This window comes from Ascaphus truei, chromosome 6 (assembly GCF_040206685.1).
Source record: "Ascaphus truei isolate aAscTru1 chromosome 6, aAscTru1.hap1, whole genome shotgun sequence".
Taxonomy (NCBI): domain Eukaryota; kingdom Metazoa; phylum Chordata; class Amphibia; order Anura; family Ascaphidae; genus Ascaphus; species Ascaphus truei.
Window position 1 is genome coordinate 55,673,355 of NC_134488.1, and position 24,427 is coordinate 55,697,781.

At 40.5% G+C, this 24,427-nt stretch overlaps 2 protein-coding genes across 9 annotated transcripts in view; both read left to right on the top strand.

Moving 5' to 3' along the window:
- The window catches only part of PKNOX2 (PBX/knotted 1 homeobox 2), a 752,321-nt gene that overhangs the window by 408,211 nt on the left and 319,683 nt on the right, over window positions 1–24,427 (top strand). The gene's annotated exons all lie outside the window — the stretch shown is intronic.
- On the top strand, window positions 4,151–5,756 carry LOC142498102 (uncharacterized). The gene is made up of 2 exons (XM_075606606.1): window positions 4,151–4,326; window positions 4,690–5,756. The coding sequence occupies exons 1-2, from the start codon at window positions 4,230–4,232 to the stop codon at window positions 5,754–5,756; spliced, it is 1,164 nt and encodes a 387-aa protein (XP_075462721.1). The 5' UTR covers window positions 4,151–4,229.

Below are 24,427 nucleotides of genomic sequence, written 5' to 3' on the forward strand. Positions count from 1 at the left end.
TGCCTGAAATTTTTAGGGTTCTGGTTGCAGCCTCTGTGGGAACCAGACCTATTGTGGTGAAGCGCACTTGCTGAAGATGTCACGAGGTGACTGGTGACTATGCAGCTTGTCTTTGTTGCACAGTTCCTGTTGGGGATGGAGACATATCTCGGCATCTTGCTAACTGTTCATTCAATGCAACCTGCCATTTTTATAGTACATTTGGAATCTCCGTTCTTGTACTGTAGTATAATTGACTGATCGGCACTTGCAAATCTTAAAACGTTGGATGTGTAGCCGTAACGCACTATGAAATGTACCTTGCACCTTTATAATTGTTTGCCTGTTTAACTTAAGTCTAGTTTTTTAACTGTTTCATCAAGTACTTTTCACCGTGGTCTCAATGTGATTGGTATTCATTTGTTGTTGTGAACATTACCCGTGAGAATTTTAAGCTCAGGAAATAGAGGGAGAGATGTCGGCTTAGTCAGACGCTTCACTCGTTGAGCCATTGACTAGAAACCACCTGGCTCAACTATTCGTCAAAAAAATATTGGAAAACATTCTGCCGGATATCAGTCAAGATGTTTCTTCAGTCAAATGTCTTCATTAAGTAGGTGTGTTTTAAGGTGGGTCTTAAAGGTGGATAGAGAGGGTGCTAGTCGGCATCCCAGAGGTGTGGGGCAGTCAGTGAGAAGGGTTTAAGGCGGGAGAGGGCTTTAGATACAAAGGGGGTAGAGAGAAGACATCCTTGAGCAGAACGAAAGAATTGGGGTGGTGCATAGCGAGAAATTAGGGCTGAGATGTAAGGAGGAGCAGAAGAGTGTAAAGCTATAAAAGTGAGGAGGAGGAGAATTGAGTGTGAGATGCTGGATTTCATAGGAAGCCAGGAGAGGGAATTCAGCAGGGGGAGACGCTGAGACAGATTTAGGAAAGAGTAGAGTGATTCTGGCAGCAGCGTTTAGTTTAGGATAGATTGTAGGGGAGAAAGGTGAGAAACAGGAAGGCCGGACAGCAGGAATAGGGACCCAATATCATTGTCCTTGAACATTATGGGCCTCATGCAGTAAGCGACGATTATGTGAAATCGGCAAGCTTATCGATTAGTCATGTTATTGGCGTTTTTCCCTCTCCGTATGCAGTAAGTGCCGAATACATTCAAAATCAACCAGAAAACAAATCCGCCCACTCTCACGATGATGAGCCGATCACACACAGGTGTATCGGCGTGCGTGGCGGGGTGCTGTTAGGTTGCACAATCACAAATCTTGCTGAATCAGGCGAAACAAGCATGTTTTTGATTGCGCGCCATATTTAAAGGCAACGTGTACTGCTAATCATTCTCTGTGTTGTTGGGAGTGAGAGAGAGAGAGAGACGCACAGAGCTGGACGATTGAACATTTGCATATTGACTGAGAGACTTGTTGTGTATTGGGTGAGCTTTGTCCTTTGTTGTTTTGTTTACATCTTTGTCTTGTTTTATATGTGGAAGTGGGTCGTGTGATTGCCTGTACATTTCTTGTCTGTTTTTTGTGAGTGCTGGAAGTATGCCCGCAAAGCGTGGGAAGAGTGATGCTGGTGGGAGTGGGAGTGCTACTCGTGCGAGTACGCGTCGGAGTGAACGTTCTGTTCAGGGGAGTGATGTTGCTGGTGCACCGAGTGGTGTTGCTGGGAGTGGGAGTGCTGGTGCTGGGAGTGGGAGTGCTGTTGTTGGGAGTGGGAGTGCTGGTGCTGCGAGTGGTGTTGCTGGGAGTGGGAGTGCTGTTGTTGGGAGTGGGAGTGCTGTTGCTGTGAGTGGGAGTGCTGGTGCTGGGAGTGGGAGTGCTGTTGCTGTGAGTGGGAGTGCTGGTGCTGGGAGTGCTGGTGCTAGGAGTGTGAGTGCTGGTGCTAGGAGTGTGAGTGCTGGTGCTAGGAGTGTGAGTGCTGGTGCTAGGAGTGTGAGTGCTGGTGCTAGGAGTGGGAGTGCTGGTGCTGGGAGTGCTGCTGGTGGCGCAGTTGCTGATGGGGTGGATGGTGGTGGCGTGCTTGCTGGTGGCCAGCTTTTGGAGGCTCTTCCATTGGAAGAAGGAGAGTCCAGTCAGCACCAGCCAAGCTCTGACCCTAAACCTGCTCGGAAAAAACGTGTGGAGAAGCCACGTAATCCTCGCTTCAATGACCAGGAAAATAGGGCTCTTGTCACTGGCATTCTGGAGCACTATGACAGTATATATGGACATTTAGTAGGTAAGTGTAACTTTACATTTATTATTCAAATACATGTGATCCTAGGTCATCTGAGTTTTGTTCATATGCAAATATGGGTACACAATATCTTTCTATGTTCATTAGTGTGGAAACACAGCTTTTTATCATGCCTTACAAGGACAAATAAACACAGGCGGTCAATTTGCCAGAACTGCATACAATATGAATGCAACCTTGCTTACATGTATAGGTTTAGTAGTGAATGCTCATGTGCTGCACATATTACACATAAAACAGCATGTTTGCTATCACTTGGAACAGCTAGCAGTGTAGGAAACTGGTGCTTATATTATTATTCATTTACCTCATATCTTTTATATGTTTTTCAAGGGCGGACAAGTGCAGCAAGCAAAAAAGAAATGTGGGACACAATAGTCATTGGTGTCAATGCCTGTGGGAATAGTGTCAGGGACAAGTATCATTGTCGGAAAAGATTTGATGATATTAGGTCCAAATTGAAAAAGAAAATACAAGACCAACGCGTGCATGCTACTGGCACTGGAGGTGGGCCCACACCACAACGTCTCATATTGACTCCATTGGAGGAGCTGCTTCGGCCAAAATTACTTACCGTCGTCGTGGAAGGCTTGGCTGGTGACCGTGACATTGGAATTTATCCGTCACAATTTCCAGCAGGTGATAAATATTACTGTACTAGGCGTGTCGTTGCTTACAGTTATTTTGCATAGTTACACTGCTTTTTATACTGTCTTCACAATATAAGCATACCTGCATCTATATATGTATATGTCTGATTCTGTATATATATATCTCAAAATAGAAATATATGTAGTAGTCCTACTAAAAGCAGTAACTAATATAGCACGTGCCATTGCGTGCTCATTTACATGTGAATTCCCAAAATGCATAGCTGCAGTGGAAGCAATTGATGGTGGGCGAAGATGGGGAACAACAGGGTAGTACACGTGTAACACATGTTCATGAGAAATTATTAGTAGCTACAGGTACAGAACAGAAATATGTATCATGTTATTGTGTATTTTATTGATTTTACTCCGACAAACATGACATTACTGCCTATTTTAAGCATGCATCAAAGAAATTGCATGTAACGGCCTACAAACATCACTGGCACTAACACATCTATAGTTGCTTATGAAAAGGTCCATTTTTGCTTTATGTCATATACAGACAGCATAATGAGGCACACGTAGCATATGTTATGTCATTGTTTTCATAACTTAAACACTGCAGATGACTACTTAGCTCATCTACCATTGTGTTAAAGCAGCTGCAATTAATATCTCATCACAGCATACACTTCAACAGAGGGGGTGGGGTTCAGCACACACACTAATTACAGCCTCATTTCACGGTCAACTTAGTTCACACCATTTGCACCTGTTTCAAGTCATTGAAAGGTGTGGCTGATTAGGCTTTTTGGGGAAGGGAATACCTTTCTTACAACCTGAATAGCACAACTGAAGTTAATCACACTCATTTGAAAGCTTAACTCTAGCTACTAAATGCCCCAACAACTCATTACTTATCAAAGCGTACGTCACACATTAGTTCACTCATATCTATAGTTGAACTACTATGAAAGACACATTATCACACACTGCATGTGTTGTCTTGTTGAGTCACAGCCACATTCAGGTGTGCCACATCTTCGATTAATGTACCACACATATCCTCTACCAAAAACAACACTTTTTGCAATATGACCACCTTCATGATAACCATTGTGAATGGTCATCTCATGATAGTTATGTACATTATGATACTGATATCACTACACAACATATGATTTTTATGTACTCATTTAATCTATTTATCCTCACGCATTACTGCAGAAACATAGTATGTTGTATGTTAGGGAACTCAAAAATTCTAAGTACACAGGCATGTACAGTGTTATTACAACTATTTATGTTCACTTTCACACACATTTTCGGTTAAGGAACTGATGTTGTTAGTTAATCATAAATACAGAACATACAATAAGTGTTTGTTCAATATTTACACATGTAAATGTAAAACTTATGTTATTGTTATATATAGTTGCCCCTGGAGGACATGTGTCACCTGAGATGGAACAAGTGTCTTCACCTGGGTCAGCCAGCTCAACACTACTAGAAGGTGAGTGTATCATTTGCTGGCCATATAATATGTGCTCTTCTATATGTTATGTTGTCATGTGCATTATTTGTTTTGCACATCTTCTTTAAATAGGATTACTTAGTGTCAGTGAAAATTAAGTGTAAGGCAACATGTATTGTGTTAGTGATGTTAATTATCATGTAGGACTTCTGAGTTTAGAGCAACTTTTCATTCATTCATATTTCATACTGAGTCCAAACATTATTCGTAAGTCAAGGTAGTTTTTAATGAGGTTATAAAACGTATGCTAACATGTTAGGTGTTACTTAGGACATAGTACAATTACATAGTAACACAGCATACATTAACATGCCATTTAATAATGTGTACATTTCTTTTTAGAACATCATGGTGATGAGGATGATGAGTATGATGAGGATGACGCCACAGAAGAGACTGAAATACAATCATGTGACCATGAAGAGGTGCCAATAGAAACTGTTGTACCGCCAAATCGTCCATCAACTTCCACATACGATGCAATTGTAGCTTCAGAGGGAAAAATAGTGGACGCAGAAAATCGTCGCCATTCAGACATGATGACAGTGCTGGAAAGGATGATTGGACTGCAGGAAGAAACAGTATCACAATTGGCACATCTCCACAGAGTCTTCATTGAAGTGCCTAAACAGTTGCAAAAAATCAACACCTCATTCGAAGCATTAGTTGTTCAGCAAACACAAGCTAATTACTGGAGAATGACTAATGTACCACAATTCAACACCTCCCAGCCAGGATCTGTTCATGCAGGTCAGTTTTCACCACATTCATCTGATATTCATTCACCAGGCCCAAATGTTACCGGTCAAGTAGCAGAGATTGCTGTGCAGGTTCCTGACGACATACTACCACTGCCATCTGTACAAAATCAGCAGCTGACACCTACAAAGGAGCCCACAAAAACAAAATACAAGCAGTTACTACTGACCAGTTTTTGGTCAAAAACAACAAAAGACACACATGAAACAGACCAACCATCACTTGTGCAGTGTCTACCAACTTGCTCACATGTGTCACTGGGCACAAGCCCTGTCCGTGAACAGTCACTACCCAAAAGCCCTGTAGGTGAATCGCTGCCCAAAAGCCCTGTAGGTGAGTCGCTGCCCAAAAGCCCTGTAGGTGAGTCGCTGCCCAAAAGCCCTGTAGGTGAATCGCTGCCCAAAAGCCCTGTAGGTGAATCACTGCCCAAAAGCCCTGTAGGTGAGTCACTGGCCACAAGCCCTGTAGGTGAGTCACTGGCCACAAGCCCCGTAGGTGAACAGTCACTGGCCACAAGCCCTGCCCGTGAAGTGCCAGAGGCCACTCAAAGTGGCTCTGTTGTGCCTAAAGTTGGTGGCAAAAGAAAAAGGAAAATTCAAGAGACAACAAGCAGGCCTGTTACTCGCTCGCAAAAGGAACAAAAAAAATAAATGTTATAATTCAGAAAATATGTCTTTGGCCTTGTTTTGTTGACTTCAGATTATCTAATTACTATTGTATGTATGCTGAAGACTGTGTTGTTTCCAAACTTTCAACTATGTTCTTGTACACGTGAAGTTTTGGAAATGTTAACACTCATAATTAATTGTGTTATAAATATTTATGTTGTAATCGTCTGTTCAGTAATGGTCCACCAGGAGCCAGTTGCTAAGTTTAGAGAAGCTGCCATTGACTTTGCAGCAAAACATTGCATTTGGGTGTGTTAATTGATGTAAGAATTGCATATGCATATTAGTCACATGCAATTATTAAAACACCTAAGTAAGTGCAAACATCTTTCTTGTACGTGTACAGCAGGATTATGTGTAAATTATTACTTACCTTTGCCTTGCTTGGCCATTGTAATTTTGTCCTTTAATCAGTTGTGTGTTCGTTTCTATAACATCTCAGAATGTATAATAATATATATACACACACACACACACACACACACACACACTGAGTGAGTGTGAGTGTGAGTGTGTGTATATATATATATATATATATGTATATATGTGTATATATATATGTATATATGTGTATATATATATGTATATATGTGTATATATATATGTATATATGTGTATATATATATGTATATATGTGTATATATATATGTATATATGTGTATATATATATGTATATATGTGTATATATATATGTATATATGTGTATATATATATATGTATATATGTGTGTATATATATATGTATATATGTGTGTATATATATATATATATATATATATATATATATATATATATATATATATATATATATATATATATATATATATATATAGTACTATATAAACTGGTATACACAAACTAATACACTTCATGCTTCCTTGTGAAAACACTATTTTAATAATACAGGCCTAATGTTTGAGAAATATCCTAAGTATGAGACTCTAACAGTATTGTGCTTAAACAAATGTTTATTACTTAATTCAATCATGTTTCTCACCATTTAAATAGGTTTCATACAAGGTATACTTAATGCCATCAATGTTGTGTGTACTCCTGCAATATAAAAAAAAAAAAAATATTATATATAAATATATATATATTTTTATAAGAGATATATTTATATATATATATATATATATATATATATATATATATATATATATATATATATACACACGTATTTAAACTCATGCAGACAGGGAGTTAACCAGACTTTCACATACACACAGAAATGTAAGCGGGGAAAAAACATTTCTTTTTGCAGGTGTGTTTTTACTGATATGCCTGGCTAAGAAATATTTTCACACACTGGTCTTTGTTAGTTTTCAAAAAAACACTATGTGAACGCATTCACAGTCTAGGGATGTTTTTCACAAACGAGATAAAAGAAGGAGAAATGTTTCTCCCACAGTCCCATATCACGAACCACAACTGTTAACCCAATTAGACAAACAAATCCAATTGGCGTTTGAAATAAGGAGTCAAAGTAGTTACTTTTGTTGACCTTGACAAGGAAAAACAGGAGTTTGTTAGCCATTCAGCACATTCATTTTGATGAGCAAATAACACAGACCTGCACACAGCTTTTGTGCTACTCAGACATGGCTGATGAATTCGTTAACAATATTAATCCCCTTTTAGGGTATAAGTACATGATCTGTGAAGCCATCTTGAACAGTCGCGGACAGAAAGCAAGCACACGCCAAATCGATGATTTCATTCGAGCAAAATATCCTTATTACCAAGACCGTAAGCATGCACGGAATTTTAATTCCTCAATAAGATTCACTTTATCAAGTAATGACTTTTTTGAACGTGACCAGGATAAGCTACAACACACCTATGGTTTCTGGAAGATTGCCCCGGAAAAACAATTTATCCTGAAAGACGGCACTTATATTGTCGTGAAAGGCATATTTATTCCTAATGGCAATAGCAATGTATCCGCTACTACTGATCCGTTTGAATCGATACGTGCTGCAATATCTGCAGCCTCCATTCCTGAAACCCACATTGTACAAGAACAAAAGTACTATGATTATGTACCAAGCCTTTCAGCTGAAATTGCATTGGAATGGGAACCGGAAGAAATGAACCTACCTCCCGACCAATTATTTGAAGAAAGCAGTGGCGATTCCTATGAGCGCATCCTGGAGGAGATATGTGCCATACTGGATTCAGCGGTTGGGTTAAGCGTGGATGAAAATGGCTTGCATTTCTGGAGCGACCAGTTGCAGCCAGGCGAAGAGTTAATTCTAGAAGAATGGTAAATATAACAATCGTTATGCGTTGACTCTGCGTTTAAATTTTTTTTTTTTTTGTAACCACCATTTTCACTTTCAATGCGTGGATACAGCGTAACATTGCAGACTGCATAACATGTAGCGATCACAAACAAATTGTTTCCTAATACAATATAGTAGGACCTGAAAGAGTAGTACACATTGCTGACGGAATAAATATACGTACTTTCCTATCCCTTTAAACATATTAGCAACATTTTACCATTACTCTAACACATACCTGTTTTGTTATCATGCAACATCTACAACATTGAAAACCGGGTCCACCACGTATGACGTGGGACCCTTGTCATGGGCCAAGGCGTCCTTAAAAAGGATTAGTGATGTAAGTCCCGCCCCCAAGCGACGTGCGCGCCTCAAAGCCTATTGGCTGTCATGTTTTGTTATAGTAACGGTAACTGCAGTGTGTGATGCGTGCGGCTCAGTGTTTGTAGGCGTACCCTGGGCGTTAGCCGAATGTTAATTGAGTGGGAGGAGTGTTAGCGTGCGTTTCACGCTGGCTTAACATGACGTCACACGTATTGCATTTGCGCATTGTGTTATCGGCCGTGCTTTCTGTTCAAACACGTCTGTTTAAAAAGAATACAGATGTACTCGTTTAGAACGAATGTAGTTTCGTCTTCATTGTATTTGAAATAAAGATGTTATGTTTACTGGTATTTTCAACATGTATTGAACGCACAACGTACGCTTTGTTTTGCGCATGCGCTAACAGTTAGTGGAGCCAAGCGTGAAGTGCGTGCGCACACAAAGATGTGCGCGCACATCTTTCAGTATACAGGCAACGTTCACTTCTTATACATAGTTATGCCTGCTACAAATTTAAAGAAACATTACATACTGATGAACAGTTTTACTTCTAACATATAAGTGACTGACGTGTGTATCTACACAATCATATAGAGCTGCGTAACGCGTTGTCACGGATGCATATCTAGTAAGGTGCCATCTTTGACCATCATGTGTTTGCTGTATTTCAGAGATGTCGGGGAAGATACAATCGGATCAATGTATGATTTCAGAAGAGTCTACCTTTATATGAGATGATTGTGAGGAGGAGCCACCGACTACTATACTACATATGGAACTAATTTTATATTGCTTGCAGCGCTTATTAACAAACAATTAAAAATGTGATACCCTTATGCCTATATTGCATAAGCACTTAATTAACATAATGATGTTGCAAAAGAGTGCCTCATGAATTTTTATTGAGTGTTCTTTAATGACTACTAACATTTTATGACATGGTGTGTTTTATATATAACAACCATTCCCACTCTGCTAACACATTTGTGTATTCTAATATGTAATGGAACGTATGACTGTCGAAACTATGTAACAATAATAATAATAATATGAGCATGTTCATGTATAGGGCTGCTAGTTGTACGCAGCGATTTACAGACACATGTTTCAGCCTGAGGTCCCTGGCCCGTGGAACGTACAAATGTTTTTTTTCCGCATGAGGCACAGGGAGATAAAGTGACTTGGCCAAGGTCACAAGGAGCCCACACCGGGAATTGAACCAGACTCCCCTGCTTCAAACTATCAGTGCCAGTGTGTGTCTTTACTCAGTGAGCCACTCCTTCTCCCAATGTAAAGGACACTTACAACCAAGTAGCCATTTATTTTTAAAATCTCTTGTTACATGGGTATGTAGATAAAATGGTTTGGGACTGTAGCAAATAATGTTACTGGCCAGATGTTATGGTCCCCTCCAATGCATGATGTTCTGAATATGACATCACCATCATGTTATGAAGTACGTTTCTGTGTATATTTCATTAACCTAACTAACTATAGTTTACTGTGTTTATTAATCGTTTAGAAATACATAGTATAGTCAATATGATGATATAAGCTACCATAATAAAGCTGGTGTTATCATTTGTCGGTGTTATACATGGATCCTACACCAATTGATAGAGACACAAACAGTTGTCTTAAAAAGTGTGTCTATGCTAGTGATGAATGTGCTCCCGTAAGTAAACAAATAAGTACAGTTATCCCCTTTTCTCCAACCACCTCTATATTACATTAATGGAAATTATAAGGAAACATACATAAAATGTGATGAAATGTGAGTAATCATTTTGTAATACAATGCACATGAAAGCTCAAGAGTAGCTAAATGCATATACATGATACAGAAAGTACATATATGTAACATTTGTGTTTAAACCAATATGTTGGGTTTTTAGTTCCAATAATTATAGGAAGATTGAGGTAGCCACATCTTATGAGAGATGTCAGCAAATATACATACCATGATCAGTCATACTGGAGATATACCTATAATGCAAAGGAACAATATATAAATTGCAAACATTGACATGCCATCTTCAGTACCGTAAACAACACAGCAAAGTGTGTATTTGGTGTTAAATGTACAACACCATGTATATTTCATGACATTCAAAATGTAAATCAGCCTGGTGTACACATCATATGGATGTACATGTTACACTGCACCAATAACATTGTATGTAAGCATACTAGAAGCATGAATGATTATGGGCATAATATGTGTTTTGTCTTAGCATAAGGAATAACACAATGCTAAAATATTATTGCTTTGTTACCCAAGTTGTATTCACATACACACAACTAAAGTACAATTGAAGAGGGATTATATAACCTGTGCAACAATAACATACCGGTGCCACATCCCTTTGTGCACACAGCAGAGAAAAGAAAGGTGTGCAACCCATATTCATCTGTGTCCTAACAGAAGGTTATATAAAGAAACATTATTGTTAATATAACATAATTAAACTATAAAAGTAGTACTAGGAACATATGAGTTTGTACTTACAAGAAAAAAATGAATTGATGAGATTCTGTCGTGTCTGGCCACCACTGGCTGTTTGTTCATTTTCAGCAGCTACATGGGTGGGATGCTCGTCTACCAAAGCCTCAGCTAGGTCTGACTGTACATTGTGCCTGAGTGCAACATTGTGCAAAATGCAACAGGCAAGGATAATATCAGACACTTTTTGAGGCTTGTATAGAAGAGCCCCACCAGTTCTGTCCAGACACCTAAACCTGGTCTTGAGTAGGCCAAATGTCCTCTCTATAACAGATCTTGTAGATATATGGGCTGCATTGTACCTGTCCTCTGCTTCAGTTTGAGGGTTTAGCACCGGAGTCAAGAGCCACGGCCTAATTCCGTATCCTGAGTCACCTATAATGAATGGAGCACACATAAGCTGACATTAGTGATCAAATTCTACAATGCCAACATTCCTAAATCAACATGTGTTTTGTGTTAGAACATGTAAATATGTACTCACCCAGCAGCCAACCAGGTTCAAAATGTCCCTCTTCGAACGCATGGAAGACTGAAGAGTTCCTCAGGATAGAGGAATCTTGACTGGAACCAGGGAACTTGGGTACCACATGCATTATCCTCATCGTGGCATCACATACCACCTGTACATTGAGTGAATGGTAGTGCTTCCGATTGCGGTACACATGCTCACTCTGACTAGGTGCAATCAAAGCAACATGTGTGCAATCGATTGCACCCAGCACACATGGTATCCCTGCTATATTATAAAAGCCAGTCCTGACTTCCAGCCACTCTGTCGCCTCTGTAGGAAAATGAATATAATTCCTAGCGCGTCTATTGAGTGCATAGAGAAACTGGGTCAAGGCCCGCGAGAATGTAGATTGCGAGACCCCGCCCACTATGCCCACAGTTGTCTGGTATGACGCGGAAGCAAGATAATGTAATGAGCACAGCATTTTAACAAGCCCAGGGACTGCACGACCTCTGGCTGTGAAAAAATCTAAATCCCCCCTTATCTCCTCATAAAGAGCTAAGATTGCTGCTGAACTCAAACGATAGCGACTTACAATCTCCTCCTCACTCATCCCATCTAACAGGGTTCTCTCCCTGTACAGACGCGGACGAGGCACAAGTTGTCTCCTCTGTCTTCTCCTCTGATCTCCTGTCCCTCTACCTGTCCCTCGGCCTGTCCCTCTCCCTGTCCCTGTCGTATCCGCGTCACTGTCACTGTCCCTCGGTGTGTCCCTACCTTGCCCTATATGATTCTCTTGATCATCAAGCATGTCATAGAAAAGAATGTTCCTGCGTCTCCTAAACATTCGCAACATTTTGAAATGAGTAGCTGTGAATGAGCAGGTAATGTGCGTCCTTTAAATAGGTATGTGATGATGTCAGGTGACATAGTAAAATGCAAGGTGTTACATTACCATAATAAAGTACTTCTGTGGCAAGCTGTGTGCACTTGTTGTTCTAAGTATTTGTTGTGTGTATTCTGCAGGGAATGATGATATTTGGCAATGATGTGACGTGAAGCTTTGTACAAAGATTGCTTGCAAATAAATAGTTGCATGTGCAATGCATGTAACACTTGTGAACGCAAGAGTCAGTCATGTAATGAGACAAAAAGGCTGAGATTGACGTGGGAAAAGTTTTGTGTAACATGTGTAATTATCCATGTTATTGTGACATGTTGGCAACAATGAATAGTCGTGTGCATATGCATGCATTTGTGTAAGGAGGATAGTTGGTATAGAATGAGTTTACAAGGTGTCCCAATGATGAATTACTGTACATGTGTGTATAAGTTAGGTTGAAGTGCTTGTAATGCAACGGTTACAATGTAAACATGCAATGTGATTGAGCGTCCAATAAGTGACGTCATGAAAATAGGGAGGACCCAAAAGTATATGTAAACATGAGAATACAGATGTACATGAACGTTTAAAGATGCGTGTCACATTACAAGCATTGTGTAATGTAAAGGAAGATGAATATACTGTGTATGTGTGACATGTGTGACATGTGTGACATCATGTAAATAATTGTCGCTGAGTTGAGTAAAATGTGTGATATGATGTGAGGTTCTCCTTTAAGAGTGTAGTATAGTATTTTCCCTTGCCACATCATCACATGATGAGTAATGTGACCCGCAAATGCTGAAAACATGTAAAAGTCGAATGTTATGCAAATAAGACACGTCAGCTGTGACACAATGCAGGGAATGCCCCCACACTGTAATGCAAATCCCCCTTGTATTGTGAGCAATGAAACGTAAACAGTACTATACTGTTATACGTCCCCGCTCCATTGACTTCCATTGATGTACAGAAGATTTTTTTTTTCTAAGTGCCGTTCCGGCAGCCTTAGCGATCGTTCTCCCGTCCAAAATGCCAACTTTAGTTGGCGGGAGAAATCGGCCATAACATCTCAATTTCGTAGTGCCGATCAGCCCCGATAAGCTGTTTTTTTTTGTTGAATCCAGCCGATTTAAAAAAGTGGCGATCAGTGTCGAAAACAGGCTTATCGGCAGGCGACTGGCCATAACCAAATTATCGGCTCCGAAACCTGGCGATATGAAGCACTTATCGGCGCTTACTGAATCTCAAACCCAATTTTGGCTATAACATGGCCATATTTCCCTTATCAACGCTTACTGCATGAGGCCCTATGTCCATTACTAAGTTGGGGGCTAAAACTTCACAGAATTTAGGGTAAAAAAAAAAATCCTCTGTTCAGTTCTTGAAAAACAACTATTTTTAAGACTTTCAAATAATATACTATACCTTGACTTCATTGATAATAATGAAAGGTAACTCCATTAAAAACTTTATCTCGAATAGATACACATGTAACCCATGTATAATTCAGCTGGCTATATTTTGTATTATGTGTTTGTGAGAATGTATTCTTTTGATATACCATTGTGAAGCCGGTCACTAAAAATATAATATTTAAAAAAAAAAAAATATAGATATATTTTATTTCCCTGCATAGAAGAAATAGAGATTAGGCCTAATCTGTGATTTTGTGTTTATTAAGCCTATTGCTGGCCTACCTGAAACGAAAGGGGTTTAGAATTACACAGAACAAAAAGATTATTTCATGGTTTGATTTCCAGTGTCCCCAGAAAAGCTACTCTGGGGCACTGCACCTTTAAAACAGAATCCCAAATTCTGGCATTTAATTTCTGAATTTAAACATATATTTTCCTATCTGCTCTAAAACATTATTTTTGATCCTTGCCTTTATTTTATTTTTAGAATAGGTTTATGTCTTTCCCCAGCATTTTTAATTCCTTTATTGTATTCCTCTACCACCTCTGTTGGGAGGCCATTTAATACATTCTCCAACCTTTCTGTGAAGAACAACTTCCTCACATTTCCCCTGAGCCTGCCACCCTCCAGCTTGAGAGCATGGCCCCTTGTTCTAGCACTTCTTTCTCTGAAATTTGCTTCCCTTCTGTTCTTTATTGAATCCCATTTTGCCTTTGAAAATTTCCATCATATCTCCCTTCTCTCTTCGAGACTTCATGATGTACATTTTAGGGTCCTTCAGTCTTTCCTGATGTAGACCATTCACCGTTTTTGTAGCCCTTATTTGCACAATCTCCCATTCATTTCTGAACACAGTACTCTAGGTGCAGTCTCACTAATGATCTACAAAGTGGCATCACTCTCATTCTGCTGCTAATACAGTAGTGGTCTCTGTACAACTTACAGTAGCATCCTGCTGGCTTACCCCATTGTTTGTTACATTGCTTACCTACTTTTAAATCAGCTGAAATAATGACTCCCCGGTCCATTTTAGTATATAGAAGTTGACATTTTATCAAATGTATTCTGCCTTTGGATTTTTGTGACCCAAGTGCATTATTTTTCCGTTAAATGATAGTTGCCACACTGTTGATCTTTTCTCTAATGTACCGAAATCTAACACTGTCTTTTCAGTTTCCAGTATTTTCTCTAATATCGCCTTTAGGGACCTGGGTGCATTTGCTAAACTCCTAATCAAGCAAGTTCTACATAACTATGGCTGTGCTGTACCAGTGACCTTTTAGTGTTGGATAAATGTAATGAAATAAAGGAGAGCAGGCCATAGTCAGAAGTTTAGTACATTTCAATCAGTCTCTTGCTTTCGTCAGGGAGAAAACGGAAGTCTGAAATCAAAAGATATATATATATATATATATATATATATATATATATATATATATATCTCGCTTGTGAGCACATTCACATGTCTTTGACAGGTCTGCAACCCTGCCTTTCAACCATTATCACCAAGCATACAATGCTCCCACTGCAGCAAGGGATTCTGGGAAATGACATTCAAATGAGCACACAATGTGCCACCTTTTGCCTGGAATATCCATTCACATGGAGCCCATTTAAGGTGATGCATCGCCATTCACACCGCTTTTAAACAGAGCATGGGACTAGCAAAGCAAGTACAAACCACTCACAGACATGTTTCAACCTTGATGGGTATCAGTGTGAGGTTGGTTTATACTTGCTTTGTAATATTTCTAGGCTGGGTAGGTTTAATTCCTAAACCCTTCCTCCATTTGGATGTGAATACCCTCAAATTAAAGCTGACAGACTGCACTTTAAGCCCATATTCCTTATTTAACTGTAGCTTGAATTTATTTTGGTACACAGCCGAAATAACAAAACTTGTATCAGTGTCCAATTATTTCCGGACATATATATATATATATATATATATATATATATATATATATAATACTGAGTTAAGTTATGGTGAGTAAAAAAAGTGACAAAAACCCTCCACAGGATATATATAAATATATATATATATATATATAGCTCAACCCCGTTATAACGCGAATCCGCTTATAATGCGGGTTGAGCATGGACCCCAAATTAAAAAAAATGTCTGCACACTACATACACTCACTGCACACTGGATACACTCACTGCACACACTCACTGCACACTGCACACTGCACACTGCACACACTCACAGAACCAGCACACTCTGGACACACACAACACCCTGCACATACTCACAGCACACTGCATACACACACTGCACACTGCATACACACACTGCACACACTCACAGCACACTCTCCCAGCACACTGCATACACTCACTGCACAATGCATACACACAAAGCACACTCTCACAGCACACTGCACACACAGCACACTGCACACACAGCACAGCACACTGCACACACTCACTGCACACTGCACACACTCACTGCACACTGCACACTGCACACACTCACAGCACACTGCACACACTCACAGCACACTGCATACTCTCACACACACTGCATACACTCACAGCACACACAGCACAGCACACACACCACACACCAAACACACACCACACACACAGCCCCCCTACCTTTGATGTCACAGCCAACCTTTGGGGGCATCGTGGGGCTGCTGGGGGGGGGGGAGGAACGGTGCAAGGCTGTGGGATCGGCGCGAGGCAGGGGGGTCGGTGTGGGGATCGGCGTGAGGGAGTGGGGGCGGTGCGGGGATCAGTGCAAGGCTGTGGGGGGGACGGGAATAGGTGGGGGGATCGGTGCAAGGCTGGAGGATAGTTGCGCGGATCCGTGGTTGGATGGTGCGAAGCTGCTATGGGCAGTGCGGGGAATGCTGGGAGAACTACAGTGGCTGCTAGGGGACATGTAGGGCTGACGGCACATCACTCCGCCTCACTACACCCCCTCCTCCCGATCGGGCGCGGCGGCCATTTTTTTTAAAAATAGCGTGACCCCAGTTATAGCGCGGTCAGATCGGGTGGCCCCCGAGGACCGCGCTATAACGGAGTTGAGCTGTATATATATATATATACACATATATACATACTTTCACTGCAGCAAGGGATTCTGGGAAATGACATGCAAATGAGCACACAGTGCCACCATTTGCTTCAAAACCATTTAACATGGTCCCCTATAAGCTTGCTGCATTTCACAGCGTTGAGCACAGCCTGGGTTAAGATGCATTGCCAGTAAACCCACCAACGGACAGCTGTTTCGACCTTGGTGATAATGGTGAAAGGCAGGGTTTCAGACCTGTCTAAGACATGCAAATAAGCATACAGTAATATTTCCATTTTCCATATGCTTTACTATGGAGGGTTTTTGTCACTTTTTTTACCCACCATAACTTTACTAAGTATGGTGAAACCTATCCCTGCTTCATTTTGCAAAGCCAGTATAACCAACCCCACACTGAGGAGACCCATTAAGGTGTGTGTATATGTACTGTGTGTGTATATGTACTGTGTGTGTGTGTGTGTGTGTGTGTGTGTGTGTGTGTGTGTGTGTGTGTGTGTGTGTGTGTGTGTGTGTGTGTATATTCCTTTGTAAACCAGTATTGCTGGCCTGAGGAAAAGAGGAGAACTCTCGAAAGCTTGTCCTATGACGTACAGTAAATTGTTAGTCCAAATAAAAAAAAAGTATCACCTAATACTGAAGTACTCATTTATTCTGCACTATTGCAACTGGACTAACACGACTATTTACAATATATAATTTATTTTTTTAAATGTTATCTAGAAGCTGCATTGTGTGAAATCCTTTCCATCCCCCTCTCTAGGATGGTACATAGCAGTGCAGAGAAATCTGAATAACTAATCAGACTCCTCATTAACCCCCTGCCGAGATGCTCAAACATTCACTTTGCTGTTTGTGAAGCAGAAAAAAAGGCCGCTGCATTAAAATTGATGCGTTATTAATCCCACTGTTCCAGACCTAGCGGGCAGCGTATTTCCTCTCTCTATTTCACATCCGCCCGAGGCCAAACAGTGTGGTGCCGACTACTTCAGGGTACTTTACCTTTCCATTATTTATCGGCCTTGTGCAGTGAGGGAGCTTTTCATGGGAGAGAGGGAGCTTGTGGCTGTCATTCAGAGCAGTGTCATTTTTAACTTGTCATATTCCCTCCTCTGGGCCATTAACATCTTGAGTGCTAGAGTAAAATTACAATCTTACTGTAGCAGTGTGTATTATATCTGAAATACTCGTCCTTATTCAATATGCTGGGAAGCCGCTTCCCTGTGCTGTAGACCAGTGGTGCTCAACTCCAGTCCTCAGGATCCCCTAACAGGTCAGGTTTTGAAACTGCAAACACGCAATATCCAACATGTGTGGGGGGTTTTTTTTTTTTTGTTTTTTTAATAAATCAGTCCTGTGCTATGAGAAAATACTTGTAGCATTTAAAAAAAAAACAACAACTCTGAAAGACATTTTAATGGATTATAATGTAACGAGCATTTTTTGTTTATTTATAGCAACCATTTACAAAGTCGCATCCCCTTGCTCTTCTGAAACAGGCTCTGGCACACCCCTTTTTAGCCCTGCCCTCTCTCTAGCAGTGCACCAATTGTATCTAGTGACTGCCTGGTCACATAATCTTCCCCACAGAACTTTGCATCTTTGGTCCTCTTGTGCTGCACTGGGAGCCTTTTAGTGGACCCCCGAGCCGAATCTTCATCGATCAGTCACAGGAGAACAGATCGATCAGCAATTTAGCTAGTTACTTATTGTGTGGATTATATTGATACACATATTAAAGTGTGTGGTTCAGCTTGGACTGCTGCTATAAGGATATAACAGCTTCAGTACAGGTGGCTCAGTCTTTGACAGAGCCACTGATTGAGCCATCTGTGCTGACGCTGGGGTATCATTAAAACCTGACCTGTTGGGGGGGGGGGGGGTTATGGCATATAATAGAGCCAAAGTGACAGCCCTTTAGACATGTAACATATTCTACCATTTTAACAACTGTTTCTTTAAACCTTTTGCTTTCCACAGGGCCTGCGACACAGCCGTTCTGGCAACCAAAGGGTTAATTTGACCCATGTAATAGCTTTTTAAATTTAAACCCAAAAGCCAAGTCCAAACAGCACAATAATTCCACGTTAGGTTGAGCACAAATTTGATCAACAATAACCATAAACGGCATACAGTACACGGTTATTGAATCACTTGAATTATAGTTTCCCTTGAAGGGTTAATCCCTCCAATTGGTGACCGTGACCTGTTTAAGGTGATGAATCTGGGTGACATATTTTATCAAAAGCCAATAACTGTAAGTATTTTTGAGTACAGATGTAGCCGACGGTAATGATCTTGCATTACTGTAAGTGTGAGTTTGAATGCCTTATTGTTCAGTTTGCTATTTTTGACAATGCAAACAATTGCCAAATCGCATTATTTTGCACAATTTTGCTAGTTAATGTGTCATAACTGGTGCGCAATAACGCCTGCTACATCTGTAATTGTTTTCAAATTAATTTGTACTATAAACATACAAATAAAAATACCACTTGTGAGCACATTCGCTTTCTTCCTAGGTCCATAAACCTGCCTTTCCCAGTTATCTCTTAGCATACACTGCTTCCACTGCAGCCAGGGATTCTGGGTAATGACATACAAATGAGCTGTAAACATGGGAAGCTGAGACCTGGCAGGGGGTTCATTTCCTCTGGCTACTTCCTTTTCTCTGATATAGGGGAGAGTGTCCATGCTGGATTTTGGATGATGTATTTAATTTTTTTATTGCGTGTATATAACAGGTTTCACACACAGATATGTACACACTGTCCTCGAATGCAGGCCATTTGAGACACATACTGTAGTTAGCCCATGTAGTGTTATGGCCGTAGGGTTGCCAGGTGTCCGGTATTGAACCGGACAGGACGGTATTTTGTTCCCCTGTCCGGTAAAATATGAGAGATAATACCGGACATGGGATAGAGCAGAGCTGCTGCTGCTAGGGGGCTGGGCAGCTTCTGATTGGCTGAATTACACCGCAGCAACCAATCAGGAGGTGGCAGGGGGGTGGGGCCAAAGAGTGGAGGAAGAGCATGCAGCAGAGAGGTAAGGCGGTGTGCTGCGTGTGTGTGCGCGTTTGCGTGTGTGCGTCTTTGCGTGCGTGTGTGTGTGGTGAGAGACAGTACATACAGTACTGGCAACTTTGTTTAATTGCTCACTCACCCTTCCTTTTCTTTTCCCATACTAACAGTCTTCCCATTTTCAAGATCTATTAAAAATAACCAACATTGTAAATTCTAAGAAAGGCTCCATAACTCGGCTCTCATCACAACAGCATTGCAATCTCTGCAGTGCCCTTCTTACTTACAGATAATCCCCAAGAAGCCAGAGCAGGTTACTTATTCACTGGCATGATTCAATATGCAATTTAATGCTGGATTTTAAAGTCTAAATTTGAAACCTACTGATAATGACAGGGGGGGGGGGGTGAAAGGATGAAGGGAGGGGGTGTGAGAGGATTGGGGGGGTGAGAGGATGAAGGGAGGGGTGACAGGACAAGGGGGGTGACAGGACAAGGGGGGGTGAAAGGACAAGGGGGGGTAGGAGGGTGAGAGGACAAGGGGGGAGAGAGAGAGGGTGAGGAGTGGTGCAACAATCTTGTAATTTGTGCGAGGAGCATTAAGATTAGTATTGCTCGCCATGTACAGTTTGACTGCAGGTCAGTTATTTATAAATGATCTGACCATTACGTAATTTGTTCTAAATTTCACTCGAAGCATGCACCAATTTGCACTATTTCATATTCTATTTCCTAAAAAAATCTCCGGAAGCGCGCTCCCTCCCAAGACTCCTCCCCAGATTTTTTATGAAACAGAATATAAATTGGTGCAAATTGGTGAGGGGGGCGGAACCCCGGGATCCCCAAGATTGAGCCTGACACTGCCTGCATCGACCAGGACTTACGTGTCATGAAGGGCAGACAGGTAGCCAGAACCAGCCATGGCTACACCCATCTTCCCTAATACAGTAGACAACTATTTATCCCCAGTTTGTTTCACTTTTTTCTTACTGTGGGTATATTTTGTGTTATTGTCAGCGAGGTCCAATACAATAATAGTTTTTTTTTTTCCTTTTCTAGCCATCACCAGTATGTCTTCTGACCACTGATGTCAAAAAAGGGAGATAGAAGGGTATATATAGAGCCACCCAATGTTCTAGAAGCAGGTCCCATAGAGTTATGCAGAGGGCTTCACATGTGAGTCTTGCAAATAGGTTTAAGTGTATAGTAAATGTGTTGAGATGTATCCTGTCACCCTTTGTTGTTTTCAGTTAAGGAACATGCAAGGGCATGTTAGTTAGTGCCAGTAGTATGGGTCTGAGATTATTCTCACTATTAAAGGGGAGGAAACATGCTTTTAGTAAGGTGTTCTCAGTGTTGGTAATTCCGGAATGTGTTTGGATCGGCCCAACCACAAGGTCTCTAGTGCAATCCTGATCAGATAGGTATGGAAGACGTATGCGGTACACAGTAGCCGGCTCTTAATTCAGCAACCTGAAGTGTATTCCAGAGTGGTCCATTTAATATGGGGCATCACTCACTCTATACAAAATACTGCCTGTCTAAACCTTAATGCGGGAAACAAGCCAAGTACCGCACCAGCGTAAGAGTGAGAGCTACAGAGGGGATTAACTCCAGTACCTCCCTAGAGTAAGAGTGAAGGCTACAAAGGGGATGAATTATATTATTATTATTTGTGAAGTACTGTATGTCAATGTCTCTGAAGCATTATTGACGGCGGTCCAATGAAGTAATATATGTTTTATAAAAGTTCCTGGCACCCATCTGTGTTATATTTGAGCATCGACACCCAGCCTGCATGTAACCTGCTCCTTGAATGGGTATGAGAGATGGAGCATTTCCATGTATATAGTTCAACTAGATCTATACTCTTTTTGAGCCGGGCAAGGAGGGTTACAGTTGTACAATATACACAACACTGTACATAGAATTTTGCAGGCATAAGTCCCTGCTCCATAGAGCTTACAATTTTTTTTTTTTTTGGTAGAAGATTGTGGTGTGCATATTAGTGATCTTCTTTTGGGGGACATCTCTTTGTCACCCTATTTGTATTCTGTTATACCCTCAATCACGCATTGCACCCATACCATTATTGGTTCTACACATTTTATTACTGTGGCATGAAGTTGATCAACTGTATTCTTTTGTTTTTCAATATATTTTTGGTGCCTGAGGCACAGGGAGATAAAGTGACTTGCCCATGGTCACAAGGAGCTGACCCCAGGATTTCAACCAGGCTCCCCTACTTCAAACTCATTGTCATTGTTTTATAGTCCGCGCCTTCACTTACTGAGGCACTCCTAGAGGTACAGTCAAACACAGCACCAATGGCTAGTCCAGATTATGAAATAAACCTGTAGATACCCTGATGCAAGTAGAAATAGTGCTGCTGATAGGTATAGTTCTACGCTGGAACTCATGAGGTCACCATCTTGGTGCTCCTTTGTTTTTCTAATCTGACATATGGCGATTGTCTCATCTTTCGAAACTGGCTGGTCATTTTGTGCTTCCAGACTTTCCACCCCAGATATGGTTTCACAGATGCATTTCAGTTGTACTTTGTGTGTTTTTTAAGTCACTACATAAATTTAGTGCTGTGAAGCACTGTGTACACGGATGGCACTATTAAAATAAAGCTATACATACATCAGTAAAACATTGTATGTTACGTTTCCTTTTCTTTTATTTCCGAGGGGGCGGTGAAGCAGATGTGAGATCCTTGTAGTTGTGCAAATGTGTGCTCTAATAAATCCTTTCTCCTTCAGAGCAATGTAACACAGGGGAATAAGGAAAGGCATTGATTTTCATGCGGAGGCACTTGCTCTCTTTCTTTTATTCTGTTTCCAAGCTATAGTATGTGCCTCCCACGGAGATGCAGCTCCATCAGCCTGGTTGTTAATTAGGCATTAGGGGAGATCCAGGGTGATAGCTGTTTCAGCTGACGTCCTGTAGCCTGCGGGACAGTTAGCTGTAGGGAGATTGAGAGTAAAATCATCTTTTAAGATTCATTTAAGGTGGTTTTCTATCAATCTACTGTATTGCCAGGTGTGTATTTTTAATTGTCACACTTTTTACTCTGTAATTGTATTACAGGATTAGTAAAACTGGTTTTTTTTTTTTTTTTTTTTTAAATATAAGACCAATTCCTTCCTGGTGCTTGTTTGTTAAACACTAAGGAGGTTATTTATTAAGGTGTCCTGGCCACAAATCTGGGGCAAGACAGGAGCTAATTTGCCCCAGTTTTGTAAATGGGAGACTTTGATAAATCACCATTTAAGAGTGGAAGAGTGCAGTGAACTGAGTATGGTTTACCTTCTGCTCCCACTTATAATTTGCAGAGAGAAGCTGGGTTTATAGTAATCATCATACTAAGCAAGTTATAGTGAGTAAGAAAGTGACCTCAAATAAAAAAAAAGAAAAACACTTATAAGCACATGCACGTGTCCCAGAAAGGTCCACAAATCTGCCTTTCCCCATATTTTTATTTACTTTCCCCATCATAACTCCGCTTACAATGCATTGACTGCATGCAGGGATTCTGGGTAATGTCATGCAAATGAGCAGTCGCAGTGTCTCACTTTATACATCTTATCAATTTTAACATGGATCCCTATAAGCTTATTTATTTTATTTATAAAATATTTTACCAGGAAGTAATACATTGAGAGTTACCTCTTGTTTTCAAGTATGTCCGGCAATATTACACCGTTTTTACAGCACAGCATGGGTTAAAAAAAAAGTGCACGGTCGGCAAACCTACTCAGACAGCGGTGTCATGTAATCCCGCATACAAAGTTTTGTTAATTTATATTTTTGTCCTGTGTGCTCCTAGTTCTTTCAAGATCTCTATTCCCAAATTCAATGACATTGGTGTAAATATATGAATATGCTCTTTTCAGCAGATTGTAGAACAGTGTTTCTTATACAGTATCTATAAAATGGCATTTGAGTGGATGCATGTGTTCTAAATGTGTGCCTTTCAGCAAATCATGAATACAGGGCAGTATTATAACTCTTAATAATACAACTTGTAATAGTGTTTCATGGACCTACAAATTCAACTTAATAGGTAACTGATGGCTTATTTTACTGCAAACACTTTTGCTGATCCATCTACTGCTATTCACTTAATAGCAGTAGTGGGAGCAAAACTGCTTGCGTTGTTTAGCAAATATATCCACAAGTGAGGATATGCTTACGTTTAGTATTGAGAATCCATCCCAATTACTTTTGAAGGGAAATAGTTCGAAAACGTGCCACAATATAAATGGAAAATTGGGTTCGCATTTACCTTTGGGTGCTGTAGAAAAGTTGTCAGAAAGGTTCACAGCACCTTTCCTATTTTATATTCTTTAAGGAAAAAATTTAAGGACACCTAAAATACTTTGCATCATGCAGTTAAGAATGTTCAGTTTTGGAATGCAGGAATATTTATTGTTTTTCCTCTAGGCATGGGAAACTATTTTGTATAAAGATGGATTTGGTGGATTTATGTAAATTGTAAGTTGTTGCTAAATGTAGAATTGTTCTGTGATATGAAGAGTAGCTAAAACTTCTGTCCTTTCCAGGGGGTCATAATTTTTAATCTCTGTCGACAGGCCACTGTTATACTGCTGGTTTCAGCAAGCTTTGCCTACACTTGGGAGACATCACACAAAGCCAGTGTCTGCATTATCAATCTCTGTTAAACTTCTAGCCCCTTGTGAGATTACAAGCAC

Excerpts from the sequence above, each read along its gene's own strand:
- LOC142498102 (XM_075606606.1), top strand. The coding sequence starts at position 4,230 with ATGTTATTGTTATATATAGTTGCCCCTGGAGGACATGTGTCACCTGAG. Across the intron at positions 4,327-4,689 it reads CAGCTCAACACTACTAGAAG|AACATCATGGTGATGAGGAT; the intron begins GTGAGTGTATCA and ends ATTTCTTTTTAG.